Source organism: Budorcas taxicolor, chromosome 19, assembly GCF_023091745.1.
Source record: "Budorcas taxicolor isolate Tak-1 chromosome 19, Takin1.1, whole genome shotgun sequence".
NCBI lineage: Eukaryota > Metazoa > Chordata > Mammalia > Artiodactyla > Bovidae > Budorcas > Budorcas taxicolor.
Genome location: NC_068928.1, coordinates 44,409,210 through 44,424,415, shown reverse-complemented (window position 1 = coordinate 44,424,415; position 15,206 = coordinate 44,409,210). Strand labels below are relative to the sequence as shown.

The following is a 15,206-nucleotide window of genomic DNA, read 5'->3' as shown; positions in this document are numbered from 1 at the left end:
CTTGGCTGAGCGCAACTGAGGAATGCCTACGTGATAGTCACGTGACTGGAACCTCCATTATTTGGAGGACCATGGGCAGCATCAGTCACCATCACCACCGCCACCGCAAAAATCCACAACACATCATCAGTGGAAATCAGACTCTGACAATGGCAATAGGAAATCACGTCTGTTGCCAAATGCAGACTGGCATCTCCCCACCACTCCCTGCCGTGACCTGCAGGCTGTGTGTCTTGGAAAGGAGCAGAGACGGCTAATGGGCTGGAAGGCACCGGGCCAGGGCTGGAGGCCGAGGTCTGGGTATCAGCCCCACACCATCCTTGCCCAACCAATCCTAGGGGCATCAGGGTCCTGGTTCTTTGTTCTAAGAGGAGCTAGGCAGGGCCTGCACTGACATAGTCCCCACAAGGTCCCAGATGCTATACAAGGAGGTTAAAGGTCCCCTTCATACTGCCAGTCACCCCAGGCAGTGGAAAAATAATCTCACAGGACTTATTCCTGTCACATAAGATTGGCAACAGTTGGCTAGAGAGCCTGGATGTACAAGTCAGTTGTTGGCAGGATGACTTCCTACAGGGAGCAGGCCAAGAGGACTAGAAGAGGGAATTGGATTCATGAAACACACTTTCACAGGTCATCCCTGCTGCGCAGGTTCAGGACGCAAAAAAGCTGCGGCCCCTGCAGGAGCGCTTCGGAGTCAGGTCTGCCCCAGCCAGGCCTCCACCTGCTCTTCCCAGAGAGTGCTGAGCCCTCCCCAAAGCCCTGCACAGCCCCTCCACCTGACGCTGCCATCGCCAAGCCAATCGACCCAGCTGATTCAGAAGGGGAACTGGGTAAGCCTCCCACATCCTCTTTCTCCTGCTCCCCTGAGAAAAGTCCATGCCTGCTTTCAGAAGGAAACAATTCAATTGTACCGATACGTGTCTGTCGGGCACTGGCCTTAGAGTCGAATTTTGAGGAATGATCTGGATTCAGTTTTTCATTAGAGACCAAACATCCTTGTACATTTGGAACATGAAAGATATTTAAAATATTTATATATATATATATAATATATATATATACTTTTATTATTCACCCGTTAACTCCATAATATGCCAATCACGAGCTAGTTTTCAGCAGTTACATTCCCTTGATCGCGGCTGCATAACGATGCGATTAATTGGAAAACAGGGAGACCAGAGACACGGCCAGAGCTGGCATCTCGCAGCCTACATCATTGCAGTACAATCATCAAGTTCAGCGGCGGTCTGTAAAGCCGGTTCAGTTCTGCTCTCCTTGCCAGGGATTCTCACGTTTGTGAAAACTGGACCAACAAGTGGTGGGGCTCCATTTCCTGGTAATTCTCAGTGGCTTTATCCAGAATCTCACTGGCAACTGGTTACTGTAACACCAGCCCAACCTAGGAGAGCCAAAAGGGGAGAGGCAGAGTTGAGGGAACAGCTGTCCGGACTCCCCCGTTCCCCGTCCAGGCCTGAAGGTCCAATGAGTCCGCAGGGCGCTACTGTGCTGAGCGAGCAGGCTCCGGCGAGCCCTGGGCTCTCACTCAACCTCCACCTGATGCTTCAGACATCAGAGCCTTTATCTGCGGCACCCTGAGGAACACTGGGCACCAGGCCGCACTCCAGTTCATCCGTCAGGTACGCTGTAAGTGCCGGCTTCCCCTGGCCCTGAGCTGCCCTCTGGAGCTGGTAGAGGAGGGGCCATGCTGGGACGAGGGCAGCAGCCCCTTGAGTCAGACTCTCTCTTCCTGGAAGACCACAGGCATGTGACTGGCCAGTGTCCTGGGAGTCCCAAAGCCCTGTCCCACTGGACGAGGCCACTCACCTGGTGGGAGGAGGCTGACAACCTTCCCACTTCCGTGTGGCTCAGGGGCCTGTGCCCTCTGCCCCCCTCATACCTGCTGCTCAAAGGGAAACACTGCCCCTGCTCGTGTGGCCACCAGAGGGAGAGGACTCTTCCAGGGCCCAGACCGATGCTGGATCCCAGACCTGAGGCCTGCTTCTATTAGAGATGCCAACATCTGACTCAGGCCTGACCCAGGCCAGCCCCGCCGTGGGCCCGGCTGCCAGGGAGCATGGTGGGGGTCGATGCCCAGAACGTACATACCTTCTCTGCCCCCATGCTGGGGCACTTCCAATTGTACAGGTAATACTGTAGGTTGCCATCCCCAATGCCAAACTTGAGCTTCTCCAGGAAGGTTTTGTTCTCCATGAGATCCAGTGCATTGAACACGTCAAACCCTTTCTGCGGGGCAGCAGGGAGAAACAAGGACAGGTGAGGATGGGTGGACGGCGCCTCACCTTCCTGCCCTCTCTCCTGTCGTATCAGAACCGCCCTGCGGGCAGGTGGCCAAGGGAGCGATCCACCTTCAGAGGCGCCTGCTGCTTCTGTGGCATCCAGACTCCCGTCAGCGCCCTGCTCTCCGGTGGCAGTTCTCGTGACATGCTGAGTGCCACCTCACCTGGCCTCTCCGCAGCGTCCCCCCGAGGACACATTTGCACACCCAGTGTCCAGGTCGCTGCTCCCACTGCTCCTTGCTATGCTTCCCTGAAACATGCACGTAACTTCCACAGTCCTCTCTGGAGACCAAGCCCTGAACCTTTTCCTGAGAGAAGGTGACTCCCACGAGCCTCACTGCTTCTCCACTCTCTGACGCCCCAAGTCCCAAGCCTTGGCACACCGAGGGACTTTATGACATGTGACAAGCTTCTCTGAGGCTGTGATCGACTCGATCAGGGACTGGATGGTGGCTGGCGGCCGGTGCACAGTGGGCCAGGCCGAGCGCAGGTAGACCCCACATGGCAGGGCTGCCGGGTGACCTCTCAGGTGAAAGAGAAACCTGGGCCCCTCCCCACCATGCCCTCCAGTCAGCGGCTCTGATGACTCACCACAACAGACACCACCAATCTCCCCACTCCCACATTGGGGAGGTCGTAAGGAGAACCCCTCACCTCCCCGGGCAGGCCTGGCTATTCAAGCTCCTTGGCAGTGCCTCCCGTGAGAACAAAACTCGCTGAAATAAATCAGGAGTTCAATGCCTTTGCCTGGTGTGGACGCTCCTTGCTCCCTCCTAGTTTTGGGGCTGCTGGCTGGGAACTGCTGGCCTGCTCCCAGAGTGAAGCAGGAGGGCAAGCAGGCCTTGAGGTCCCCCGCCCAGGAGCAGCTACTGCGAGCCGCGCTCAGCACCGCCCCACCACCCCTTCCCTCTGGTCAGCTCCTCACCATTTTGGCAAGAACGAGGGCGTCGCTCATGAGGTCTAGGAGAGGGGTCTGAGTGTGAACATTGTAGAAAGAGTAAGCAGCCTTCAGACTCTTGTGGGTCGGGTGGTTCATGATGGTGGACGGAAGTGTATAAAAGCTCAGGAAATCAGTCACCTCCCCGTTTGCATTCTGATGGGAAGACAATAAAGAAGGCAGGGTCACACCGGCACAGGGGCCGTGCAGCCTGGGAACAGAATGTTCCCACTGCCCTCCGCCACCCTCGGGCAGCTCTGTCCCTCCAGATGAATGGGTGGAAACTGAAACAGGATACACAGGGAGGAGAAAACACATCAAGAGGGAACCTGAGGACAGCGCTGGGAGGAAAACCCAGGCTGGGCCGGGGCTTCACTCTGCCGCACTCCTTCCCCGCCTGCAGCACCAGGGCCTCCTCATAGCTCATGGCCCCACAAACGTCCAGCCAGCTCCAGACCCAGCAGAGCTCACCTGACCAAGCGGGGCTCAGCGCTCTCTGCTCAGGGTCAGCAGCGGGGAGGGAGAGATGAAGGGCTCACGCCAGGTCCCGAAGAGCTCTTTTTAGCAAATGCAAGCTGCCACTCCCTGCCTTCAGCGGGGCCCACGCACAGGTGGCCCAGGAGGGCTGGGGTGCCAACTCTCCGGTCAGCTGCTCTTTGGCTACCGAGCCCGGGGACACCCGTCACTGCAGGAGAACACCTCCCCGTCCACGGGGCCAAGGCCCAGAATCCGCGTCCCCGCTCACCTCCACCACAAAAGTGTCAATGATATTTTCCTGGGGGTAGAACCAGTGCTCCACCTCCTCCTGGCTCATGACAGGCGTGAGGTGGAACTGCTTCAGGTACCGGCTGAGCAGCTGGTGCACTATTGGAATGTCCTTTTTCTCCATTGGTCGCAGCCCAGCTGTCTTGGGAGTCTGGAAGAAAGAAACCAGAGAGCATGAGTATGTGCTGACCGTGGGCGTCCTGGCCCCCTCTCAAGTCCTCCACGAACCGAAAAGCTCATGCTGTCTCCCTTCCTACCCTTACCCGGAGTCTAGCCCCCCAGGCCCTCAAGAGAGCCTCCTCGCTCATCTTAGGCAGCTCCCTCTCACCCCCGTCCACATCCGTGAGCACAAGTCCCTCCCTCACAGTGAATCTGGCCCCTTCCCTGCTGGTTAAGGCTGCCGTCCTTGGCTAAGGCTGTTGCGTCGATCTCTTATCCACATGGCCCAGGCTGGCTTCCTAAGAAAACACAGCCCATCACAGCCCCGCCTGCTCCAGACGCCCCAGCACAGGGCCCAACACCAGGAACCCTCAGAACCAGTGGCCGTTGTAGCTGTGATCGTCTGTCTCTCTGGCCCAGGAGCACTCAACAGGAGCAACTTTGCCTCCCAGGGGACATCTGACCATATGTGGACATGTTTTTGGGTTGTCACATTAGGGGGAGGGTGGCTACTGGCATGGAGAAACCAGGGATGCTGGTAAACATTCTGCACATACAGGATGGTCTCCCTGACCAACAGTTACCCAACCCAAAGTGTCAGCGGTGCTGTGATGGAGAAGCCCTGGCCGACGCATGGATGTGCTGAAGTGGGTCCAGCCCAGAGCTGCTCCTGGGCCTCCCAAAGGCTTTCTTAGCTCTCCACCTTCGAGCCTCACAACTCTCTCCCACTCAGCTGCAGCTCCTCTCTTTCTACACTGCTCCATCTCCTACCGACTTAGAGTACTTCACAAACAGGCGCCCAGCCGCGGGCACCGTGGAACCCCGGGGCCCAGCAGAGTCTACACTAGATGCCCACTGAGGGATGCCCACCGTTGTGCCAGGAGCACCCCCGGCAGGACAACGATGCCAGTTAAATTCAGAAAAAAGCATTAAATTCCCAGGACTCAACCTCCTGCCAGAATCCCACTCCACAGCTGCTTTTCCTTAGAAAATGCTTAAGTGGAAAAGAAGCCATGTGATGCTCGGGAATACTGTGGCTGAGGGAACATCCCCAAGGGCTTAACACACAAAGGTGAAAAAAATGAAAGTGTTAGTCACTCGATAGTGTCCGACTCTTTGCGACCCCATGTACTATAGCCCACCAGCCCCTTCTGCCCATTCTCCAGGCAAGAATAATGGAGTGGGTAGCCACTCCTTTCTCCAGGGGATCTTCCCAACCCAGGGACCGAAACTGGGTCTCCTGCATTGCAGGCATATTCTTTACCGTCTGAGGTGAGGTCAGCCAAATCTGAAAATGGGGTGGAGTAGGTTTATATGGGGCTTCCCTCAGCTCATGCTGTCTCCCTTCCTACCCTGACCCTGAGTCTAGCCCCCCAGGCCCTCAAGAGAGCCTCCTCACTCATCTTAGGCAGCTCCCTCTCTATTTTCTTCTCCACCCCATTTACTACCTCAGTGGTAAAGAATCTGCTTGCCAATGCAGGAGACAGGGTTCAATGCTGAGCCCTGGAGAAGAAAATGGCAACCCACTCCAATATTCTTGCCTGGGAAATCTCATGGACAGCGGAGCCTGGCATGCTACAATCCATGGAGTCAGAAAAGAGTAAGGACACAACTTCGTGACTAAATAGTAACAGGTTTATATACCTCAGTCACTGCCTGACACAACTGCTTCCCAGTGTAAGACCTGCTTTATTTTTAAGTTTATACTGGAGTATAGTTGAGTAACAAAGTTGTGTTCGTTTCAGGTGAACAGGAATTGCTTTCAAAACTGCAGCTCCAGAAACTCCAGCTGCCAAAATTCCTGCTAACTTGATGTCGCTAGGGAACACTCACTGACCTTATTTCTACACGGCACCTCCCACAGTGACACCTCAAATCCTGGACTGAAAAAGCAGCCCCACTGGGGTTCTCCCCACAGTCAAGGAGATCCAGAGACATTCTCCTGGCTGCAACACCACTTAAAAGAACGCTCTCTTAAAAAAACAAAACAAAACAAAAAACGCTGTTTGCCTAGCAGGCGGGACCAGTCTAGCATGAGAACAGAAAGGAGGGGATACTCATCGTGGCTCCCTAGTCTGGTCTCCTGGGCAGTGCCTGACTGTGCTGCAGCAGGCCCTCCAAACTGGACACTGATGACCCTGGTCCAGGGGTGGGTCAGCCCTCAGGTCAGCTGGCACCCAGTGACTGTGCTGACCTTGCCTGGAAGGGCTCTGAGGGAAGAGAAAGGACTGTAAGACCCAGGAGCATCCATCTCACTGGCAAACCAAGGCCCAAAGTTGAAAACCAGCTCACTGAAGCTGCCTGGTCCTTCAGCAGCAAAATCTGAGCAGGAGGCCTGAGCCTGGAAACCTCAGCTCCCCTCGCAGGCTCAGTCACCCACCCTCTCCCCGACTCGGCAGAAGTAGCAACAGACACTCTATGGCTCGTTTACACTGGTCCTGGGATGGGCTGCAGTATAGCGAGCAGATTCCTCTCTCCACTGTGCTGCCCTTAGGCTGAGACAGGTGTTCTCTGAGTCTGCCAACAGATGGCAGAGAAGCGAGTCCAGGTGCAGGCTCAGGAAAACAGACAGTTCAACTAAAATAAAACCAGCGCTACAGATAAGAGAAGGACAGAAAGGCAAAGGCTAGGAATCTGGAAACTATGGGCTGGGCTGCTTTTCTGGTAAGAGAGCCCCCTGCCCCTGGCCCAGGCTCTCCGGGCCTCCCTCCCTCCCGCTCCTGCCCAGGCCCCGGGGCCCCACTGGCCTCTGGCAGTCGGTACAGCTTCATGGTGCGCTGCATGGTCATGTTTCTGCTCAAGTGGGAGAACTTGACTTCAATCAGCTTCCGGGGATTTAGGGACCGATGCCAGTACCTGTGGGGACACAGACCTCCTGTCCTCAGAGGGCCGTGGCAAGTCGCACTAAGAGGACCTCTCCATATGGCCAGCAGGTGGCGTGAGAGAGCCGCCGGGCCCCACTTGAGCCGGCCGCCCAGGAGCTCCACCAACCCACAATGAGTGCAGAGCAGCCACAGCTCTTCCCGTAATTTCTTTCTCAAGTTCACAAGCCCCTCCTCCGTACCAGCAGATGTCTTGGGACAAGCAGTCCTCCCTCGGGGAATCAAGTCAGTGGAAAAGATCTGAGGTTCTCCGAACGTCCAGCCTCTGCCTCCCTCCTCTTTGGCGCCTAACTGATGTTTTCACTTTAGAAGCTCTTAAGGCAGAGTGTACTCAATTGTTCCAAAGAACTTTCGAAGGCAGAGGTTTTGCTTGGTTCACACAGAGACGAGACATGCTCTCTCTGGCCCACATAATATTCAGAACAAAACTGAGCTACTCATTTAAAACTATAGGACATTTACCATAAAGAACCAGATTTGGGCTCATCTGACCCCCTTCTATTTCCACATGGCAGGAATCAGAGGGAGCTAAGAAAGCCTGACCCCTTTGGACAGGGCAGGCGCTGTGCAGGCTGTCGTTCCTAGACTCCCGTTCGCTCCCCATGTGCCCCACCTGGCTCCTGTGGGCACCACCACCCACCTTTTCAGACACCGGAGCGGCGGATGCTCTCAGCCATGCACTAGCTGAGGGGCAGAGTGACTCATGGGGACACAAGCTTCCCACCTAGAGTGGGCACACCACCATCTGCAGAACCTTTCCAAGAAGAGGTTTTTACCTGCAGGTGCCAACAGGCTTTGGTAACACCACCCCGGCAGTGTAAACAGCTTGGAAGATGCCCTCCAGGTGAACCCGTCGGGTTATCTCACGGATCAGGACTGGAGCCACTCTCTTGGAGCGCAGCTTCTTGTGGACACACAGGAAGTTGATCTCTACCATCTTCTTCTCTCTGCAGAGTCAAGAGGAAACCCAGGGTCGAGGCTCTTAACAGGCGAGGCCATCCCTTCAAGCACGGGAGCCCCGTGTAGGGAGCGGGGGCCCCCAGCACAGGCTCGTGTTCTGGCCCCACCTGTGCTCAGCAGCCAGGAACGCCCTCCCATCGCCCTGCTCTGCTGCACCAGGCAAGGAACCCGCTCTCTCCTCAACACAGACTCTACTTCCAGAGGTAAGTGGGACTCAAGAAAACTCCTTAATTTAACACACCACCAGCATCTTCCTGGTGAAGCCCCCGGAGCAGGCTGAGCGAGCCCCATCTTCAGCCATCAGGAACCCCACAGAAGTCAAGGGCTATCCTATGATTTCAGGGGTTCAGACTCCCCCAAGCCCAGACGGCTGTGGTAGACAGATGGTTCTGACATTTCCAAAGAAATCAAGAGCAGAGCTGGAAGGCCCCACGACCGTGGATATGAGCCACCAGCCCACTTCTGAGTGGCTCGAGCATGGCGACGCGTGACTGGCACAAGTGCCAACATGGAGCTGGTCAGGGAGCGGGTCGGCCCTCAGGGTGGACCCCTTCCAGCCCAGGTCACAGACAAGAGCTCCAGCAACAATTCAGAGCAAGATAGGCAGCTCCTATTATGAATTTCTATTCCTAGGAACCCAAGTTCCCTCCCTTCACGGGAACTTCCCTCCTGCTTCTATGGAAGCTATGTTTTTCCCCCACTTTCCAAGACCAAGCAGGACGGTGGGGACATGGGGCAGGGGCGGTGCTGGTGCTTACGTGTCATAGATATGGATGTTTGCCGGGATGGCGCTGATGAACCCAACTAGTTTCCGACTCGAGACCACTCGAACCCCACAGTGCCACTGGGGGAGCCAGCCAGGCGGCCGGAGAGCCCTGGAAGAGAGACAGGAGCTGTGGGCACGGGGCTGCCTGCCAGCGGGCTGGGCAGACTGTCTGGCCCCACCACCGAGTCTGGCTCTAACCTCATGCTACCATCTCCCTGGGGAGGGAACAGCTCAATTCTCTGAAATCCACTTTCAGGCCAAATCCTCCTGGATACCAGTGGGACCAAGTCACAGCCCTCTCTTGCTGCTCAGTCCACTGGGCCTATTTTCCCAACCCAGGGCTGTCACACTGAACATTTCATACTGATCCAGTTTCTTTGTGCTCACTCTGACAGCCTGAGCTGGAGCCCCAGCCTCCGTGGCTCCAAATCCAGCGGGTTCTGTGGTCAGGAGCCGGCTGTGGAGCCTCTGGAGCTCTGGGCTCCATCTACTCCCCGCCTTCCACTCTGGCGGTCTTCCTTTCCCTCTCCCTTCAGACAGGTCCCCTCTGTGCCAGCCTCATGCCCTACCTCCCTGGATATTAAATGAGGCCGAAAAGGGGAGGGGGTGCTCAGCCAGGCAAGGCCATTTCTATACAACCAAGCATGCTCAGGAAAGACTGAAAATGACCCTCTATTCTTTTAAATCTTAGCAGGTCTCATCCCTCCTTCCCTTCTTACCTAAAGTCATTATACAACAGACGATTTTTTCTTCTGGGTACCAATTCCATCAAGGAATTTCTCACCCAGTCATTGTGCCTTAAATAAAGTTTCAATTCTGAGCTCCACTGGAAGCAAGTCTCAAAAACCACACACCGATTTGCCATTAAAAGGTTGGCACTTAGGAGGGATGAGCAATCTGGTGCCTTGTTTTTCTGCTCTGTGGCCTCAGAACCGTAGGAAAGTCCTTACAACTCACCACAAAAGAAATTCTGGGGAATAATCAAATCGGAACATGTTGTCATCATCTTCCACATAGTTCTCATTCAGGAGAGTGTAGAGTTCTTTCAGCTGCAGAGAGAAGAGGGGCCACCTTAGAAGTATTCTGCCAGAGTTGGGGGACCAAGGCCAATACCCTGGGGCTCCAAGCTGTTGGGAACAAGGCAAACTACCAAAAACTCTATTTAATCTCACAAATCCTTTTCATCTGGGCAGGGCAGGGACTCCTGGAACAAGCAATCTAGTGCTTAAGAGGAAACTGAGTCACCAGGGGTAGAGGGGCAGACTTAAGCACAGGAAGTGTGGCAGGCCAAGAATGTCATCCAAGTAACAGACCACTCCATCGTTCACTGAATGAATGGACGAACAAGGAAAATGAAAGCACAAAGAAGAGGCAGCCGCCTTGGGGAGCGAGCTGCAGGGGTTAACTCTCGGCGCCAGAGACGCTGTGTGCTATTCAGGCAGAGTTGCGGGCAGATCCCAGATCAACAGATGGGAGGGATCTGCTAGCCCTGCTTGGCTCGGCTCTTCTTAGAAGAGTCCTTGAGGAAGGCCCGAGAAGAAGCCATCATGGCTGGGCTCTCGGGGAACATGGTGTCCTGTCCACGCTGGTGGTCAGCCCAGGCCTACTCACCACACCACGGTCCCCCAGGTCCAAGGCGTCCCAGGTGAAGCCCTGGGGCAGCGTGTAGGGCTCCTGGCGGATGTTGTCTTTGTCAGGCTCCACGGGACCGTGCGTGTTCACAACCTCTCCTACAAGTAGAGCACAGCCATGAGTTTCACTGCTGGCTTTCTTGGGGAGGGAAGGGGCTCAGCTCAAAAACTGACCTCAGCAAATTCCTCCTGTCCCCAGGAGCCCTTCATCCGAAGAACACTCTCTTCTTGGCAATGGCAGACCGTCTCTCTGGCTACCCTTGGCCCCTAACTGAGGGCCAATTCGTGGCCAAACTTCAGAACAATCCTGGGAGTCAAGGTGGTTGGTGTCTTGGGCCTTCTTTTAAATCTCCCTTCGGTTACTAAATGACAAACATGTATCTTGACTAACTTGGCTTCCTGCCTCCCAGCTGGTGTAGAGTGTTGTCATGGCTCTGGCCCAGGCCCATAGACCTGGATGGATTTATAAGGCGTTGCAACAAGGCAGCTTTTGTGTCAACAGCAGTGACAATGTACCAGACCCATTCCTGAGCTGGACAATGGCGTTCAGGCGCCGGGCTCTCTCTGGGTCCTGCCAGCCTGGGCCTTCACCGACAGGGGCCAGTTAACTGCAGCTGCCAACTCAGGCCCACGGTGTTTACAGCCCTGTGAACGCCTCTGGGCTGAATCACTGAGTCTACACCACGCTGCTGGGAAGTCACCCCCTGACATAATATCCCCCCAGGATAGACACCCCTCCCCTGTGCAGTACACAAGGGGTGCAGGGGATGCTGAGAAGACAGAGCCCCAATTCCTAACCCCAGCCAAACCAAACCTATCTGACAGAACTCGGGCGCATCAGCCGCATCATTTCAGCCCCTGGAATTATTTGGCCCTAGTACTTTCTACAGCTCAGAGCTTATTCATTCATGTTCACAACTCAGAAAAAGGCAATGTTTAGTACACTTTAAAAATGGAGTCTTCGGGACTTCCCAGGTGGTCTGGTGGTTAAGAGTTCACCCGCCAATACGGGGAACATGTATCCCATCGCTGGTCCAGGAAGATTCCAGATGCTGTGGAGCACCTAAGCCTGTGCACCACAACTACTGAGCCAGCACTCTAGAGCCTGCGCTCTGCAACAAGGGGAGCCGCTGCGATGAGAAGCCTGCGTGCCACACCTAGAAAGTAGCCCTGGCTCCCTGCAACTAGAGAAAGACCCTGTGCAGCAACGAAGACTCAGCACAGCAATGAATAAATAAAATTTTGACGTATATACACCAGCATGCGTAAAGCAGCCAGCGAGCTAGCGGGAGGCCGCTGCACGGCACAGGGAGCCCCGCTCGGAGCTCCGAGATGGCCTGGGCGGGGGACGGGGACGGGGGCGGGGCGGGGGAGGCTCAAGAGGGAGGCGATAGATACAGTGCTAGTGACTGGTTCGAGCTGCTGCATGGCAGAAACCAACACAACATTGTTAAGCAATTATTCTCCAATTAAAAACACGAACAAAAAAGAGAAAACAACAAAAATTTATAAAAAATAAACAAGGAGCCCTTACAGAGGACCCACTGAGTCCATGGCTCTCAGCACAGGGCTCTGCACATTCCTGTCATTCAGCTCAAGCTTTTACTGATGGTCAGACTCCTGACCCAAACACACCACTCTAACGTCTAACAGGCAACTGTGGACCCTCCCGGGGGGGGATCCGTGGGCAGGTGTAGTGCAAATGGCTGCATCTGGCCATGAGCCAAGGACACCGCCAGCAGGACTGAGCATCTAACTCTCGCCCAGCACATTCACCGAACACCGGCTGGACTCCATGCACCAGGACAGGGCTGGGAAAAGGTCCCTGGCCTCACAAGACATACCATCTTCTGGGAAATAGTCAAGAAACAAGTCATAACCAATGTGCTAAGGGTCAAACACTGCGAACAACAGGCAACAGTGGGGTCACAGAAAGGAAGAATCCAGTTGACTCCTATTTATAAGCTGCTCTCAAGTGAAGGTTTCCTTGGGAGAAAGGCTGTATTTTTCTCCCCTAGTTTAGAAACTGGCCTTTTGATTAATTCATAAAGTAGTCCTTGTGAATTAATTGACTAGAAGTCAAACCACTTTCATTTCCTTGCCACGTATAATTTTTTGAGCCTAGTAAGCCAAGGGCCAGACCCCTGGGAAACACCACAGACCCAGATCCCTACTCTAGTCTTGAGTAGGTGCTAATCAATTTTCCCTATCTTGTTTTGAGTTTATACCCCCTTTTATTTAAACTTCAGAACCCTTTTATCATTTTTCCCCAAGATGATCTCACGGACAAGATACAAGTGATCCTCCCCACCAGATGACAATAGTCTCAAGGCCAAATCATTTCATTCAGGCTGGCTACCAGGTCCTGCCTGTACCAGGCATTGCCATTTGCACCTTCACCATCTGTTCTCGGAATCCTAGACAGCGCCAGCTCTGGGGCAGGAGCTGATGAATGACATGGGTGCAGGTCCTTGTCATCATGGGGTCCAGAGACAAAGCAAGCCGGCACTTGCCACTCAGCACAATGAAAGTCCGCAATAATGAAGTATGGGGGGATGAGAAGATGGAGGAAAGACCTCTTAGAAGAAACATCTAAAGATGTGACCTCAGGGATGTTCCTGGCGGTCCAGTGGTTAAGATTCCGTGCTTCCACTGCAGTGGGCACAGGTTCGATCCCTGGTCAGGGAACTAAGATCCTGCATAAAAAGAAAAAAAAGATGTGACTTCAAGGATAATTAGGAATTAGGCAGGGGTAGACTGGGTGGGGCAGGGAGGGTGGGTACACTGCGGGAAGAACAGAGTCAAGACCTGGAGATGAAAGGAGGGGAAAGAAACTAGGAGAGGAGGCTGAAGAGAAGAGTGGGGGCCAATTGTGGAGGATCCTGCAAGCTGCAAGAGGCTGGAGTTTATCCTGTGGGACATTCTGAATGGGTCTTTAAGGGGGATGGGAGGGCGCAGTGACATACTGAGGTCTGAATTGTACAAAGAGCACTCAATAAGTGCTTGTCAACTGAGTGAACTTGTATACAAACTATTCAACTGGTAAGTCTTGAGCTGTGTGTTGACAAACTGGTTCTCATAGGTTATCTCAAGGCTCTTTACCATCTGCAAGACAAAGCTGACCAAGCAGAGTGAGAGGAAACTGAGAAAGCAGAAGCCACTCAGAACAGACTCGCAGTCTGGGGTGCCGGCAATGTTGCGAGCGGCCCAGGGGTCCTGCCCACCACCTTCTACTGGCTCATGAGCACCTCTGGCCAAGAAGGTGGGGGGCTGCTTCTCAGGGGGCAGAAACGCAGCCGATTGTCTCTGGGCCTCCATGAACCAGCTGTGGAGGACACTGGGAACTTTGAAAGACAAACCTGGTTCCTTTCAGCACACTCTACCCCTAAACTCTCTCTTTGCCTTCTAATACTCAAGATCCAAAAGCAAGCACTGCAGGGCAACTGTGAAGGACTTGGGAGAAAAGAATGCGAGATCTGGGAGACCTTAAGCCAAACAAGCAGGACAAGGGAAGGACAGAGTGAGGAAACCTCTCTTTCAGGGCCCAGGGCAACCAAGTCCAAGTCCGCGTTCTCCCTTTCTTTGGTAGAGTTACTTTCTAAACTAATCTGTGGCCAGATTCCAACCCACTAAGGTCAGGCAAAGAAAAACGATTCCTCATCCTTCCATTAGTGTGGGAAAAGGGGTGACTTTTAAAAAGGAGAATGACACAGTCTGAAAAGGGGGATGAGAAGTTGATTTGGGCACACAAGAGAACTGTTATACAGCTGAAAACACTGTCTGTTTAGAAGCCTTTCAATGGTGAACTTAGGATGATTGTATACTTGAAATTAGGAGGATGATTTTTAAAGAATTCTGGGTCTCTTGAAAGTGTTAGTTGCTCAGTCGTGCCTGAGTCCTCTGAGACCCCATGGACTGGGGCCTGCCAAGTTTCTCTGTCCATGGAATTCTCCAGGCAAGAAGACAGGAGTGCGTAGCCATTCCCTTCTCCAGGGGATCTTTCCAACCCCGGGATCACACCCGGGTCTCCTGCATTACAGCCAGATTCATTACCGTCTGAGCCATGAGGGAAGCCCCTAGGTCTCTTGAGTGGAAAACAATCTAATTCTAACTCTCCCCCAAGTTGGGCAGTGCGGCAAACACAGGATATTTGATATGCTTGAGATTCAAAATTACTAGCCCTCATTTATGTGGAAAAAATGAAAGCAAGAAGCTATAAATGACACCACCCAAAGGACACCCAGAAGCAGAACTAGGGTGACACCTCAGCCATGTGGACCACCTGATGCCTGTGATGCAGTACTTTCTATCAGCCAACTCAGACACAGAGAAGGAATCCTTTATTTGGACTTGACTGACCTGAAAGGCAGACTGGCCAGATACTCGCAGTGATCCCTCTTACAAAATGTCCCACACTCCACGCTGCCACAGGCACGGGGTGAGGAAACAAAACTGAGCCGGGACTTCCCTGGCGGTCCAGTGGCTAGGACTCACACTCCCCATGTGTAGGGGGCCAGCGTTAAGTCCCTGGTTGGGGAGCTGGATCCCATATCCCACCACGAAGGTCAGAGATCATGCATGCCTCAGCTAAGACTCAATGCAGCCAAATAAATAGTAAAAAAAAACAAAACAAAACTGAGCCTCATTCCCCCTTTCCGAGATCACCCAGGTCCTGGTGAGGAGTATTGTGGCTTTTTCATAAGCTTTCTGAGAATAAAACTGGAGCACCCTCTAATTTACAGGTGGAGAAACTTTGGCAAACAACAAAGAGCAAATGAGCTGAAGCAAAAGAAAAGCAAACTCCAT

At 53.8% G+C, this 15,206-nt stretch overlaps 1 protein-coding gene and 1 long non-coding RNA gene across 2 annotated transcripts in view; one reads left to right on the top strand and one right to left on the bottom strand.

Moving 5' to 3' along the window:
• The window catches only part of NMT1 (N-myristoyltransferase 1), a 34,227-nt gene that overhangs the window by 1,990 nt on the left and 17,031 nt on the right, over window positions 1–15,206 (bottom strand). The window contains exons 4-12 of the mRNA XM_052658921.1: window positions 10,381–10,499; window positions 9,727–9,818; window positions 8,762–8,878; window positions 7,820–7,990; window positions 6,909–7,017; window positions 3,983–4,153; window positions 3,226–3,393; window positions 2,110–2,247; window positions 1,079–1,402 (exon numbers count right to left, since the gene is read on the bottom strand). Of these exons, the coding sequence (XP_052514881.1) occupies window positions 1,382–1,402; window positions 2,110–2,247; window positions 3,226–3,393; window positions 3,983–4,153; window positions 6,909–7,017; window positions 7,820–7,990; window positions 8,762–8,878; window positions 9,727–9,818; window positions 10,381–10,499 (1,106 nt within the window). The 3' untranslated portion in view covers window positions 1,079–1,381. The remainder of the gene's footprint in view (window positions 1–1,078; window positions 1,403–2,109; window positions 2,248–3,225; window positions 3,394–3,982; window positions 4,154–6,908; window positions 7,018–7,819; window positions 7,991–8,761; window positions 8,879–9,726; window positions 9,819–10,380; window positions 10,500–15,206) is intronic.
• LOC128065682 (uncharacterized) lies at window positions 590–3,035 on the top strand. Its single transcript, XR_008201077.1, has 3 exons — window positions 590–833; window positions 1,473–1,640; window positions 2,332–3,035. It is a non-coding gene; the product is annotated as an uncharacterized LOC128065682 (long non-coding RNA).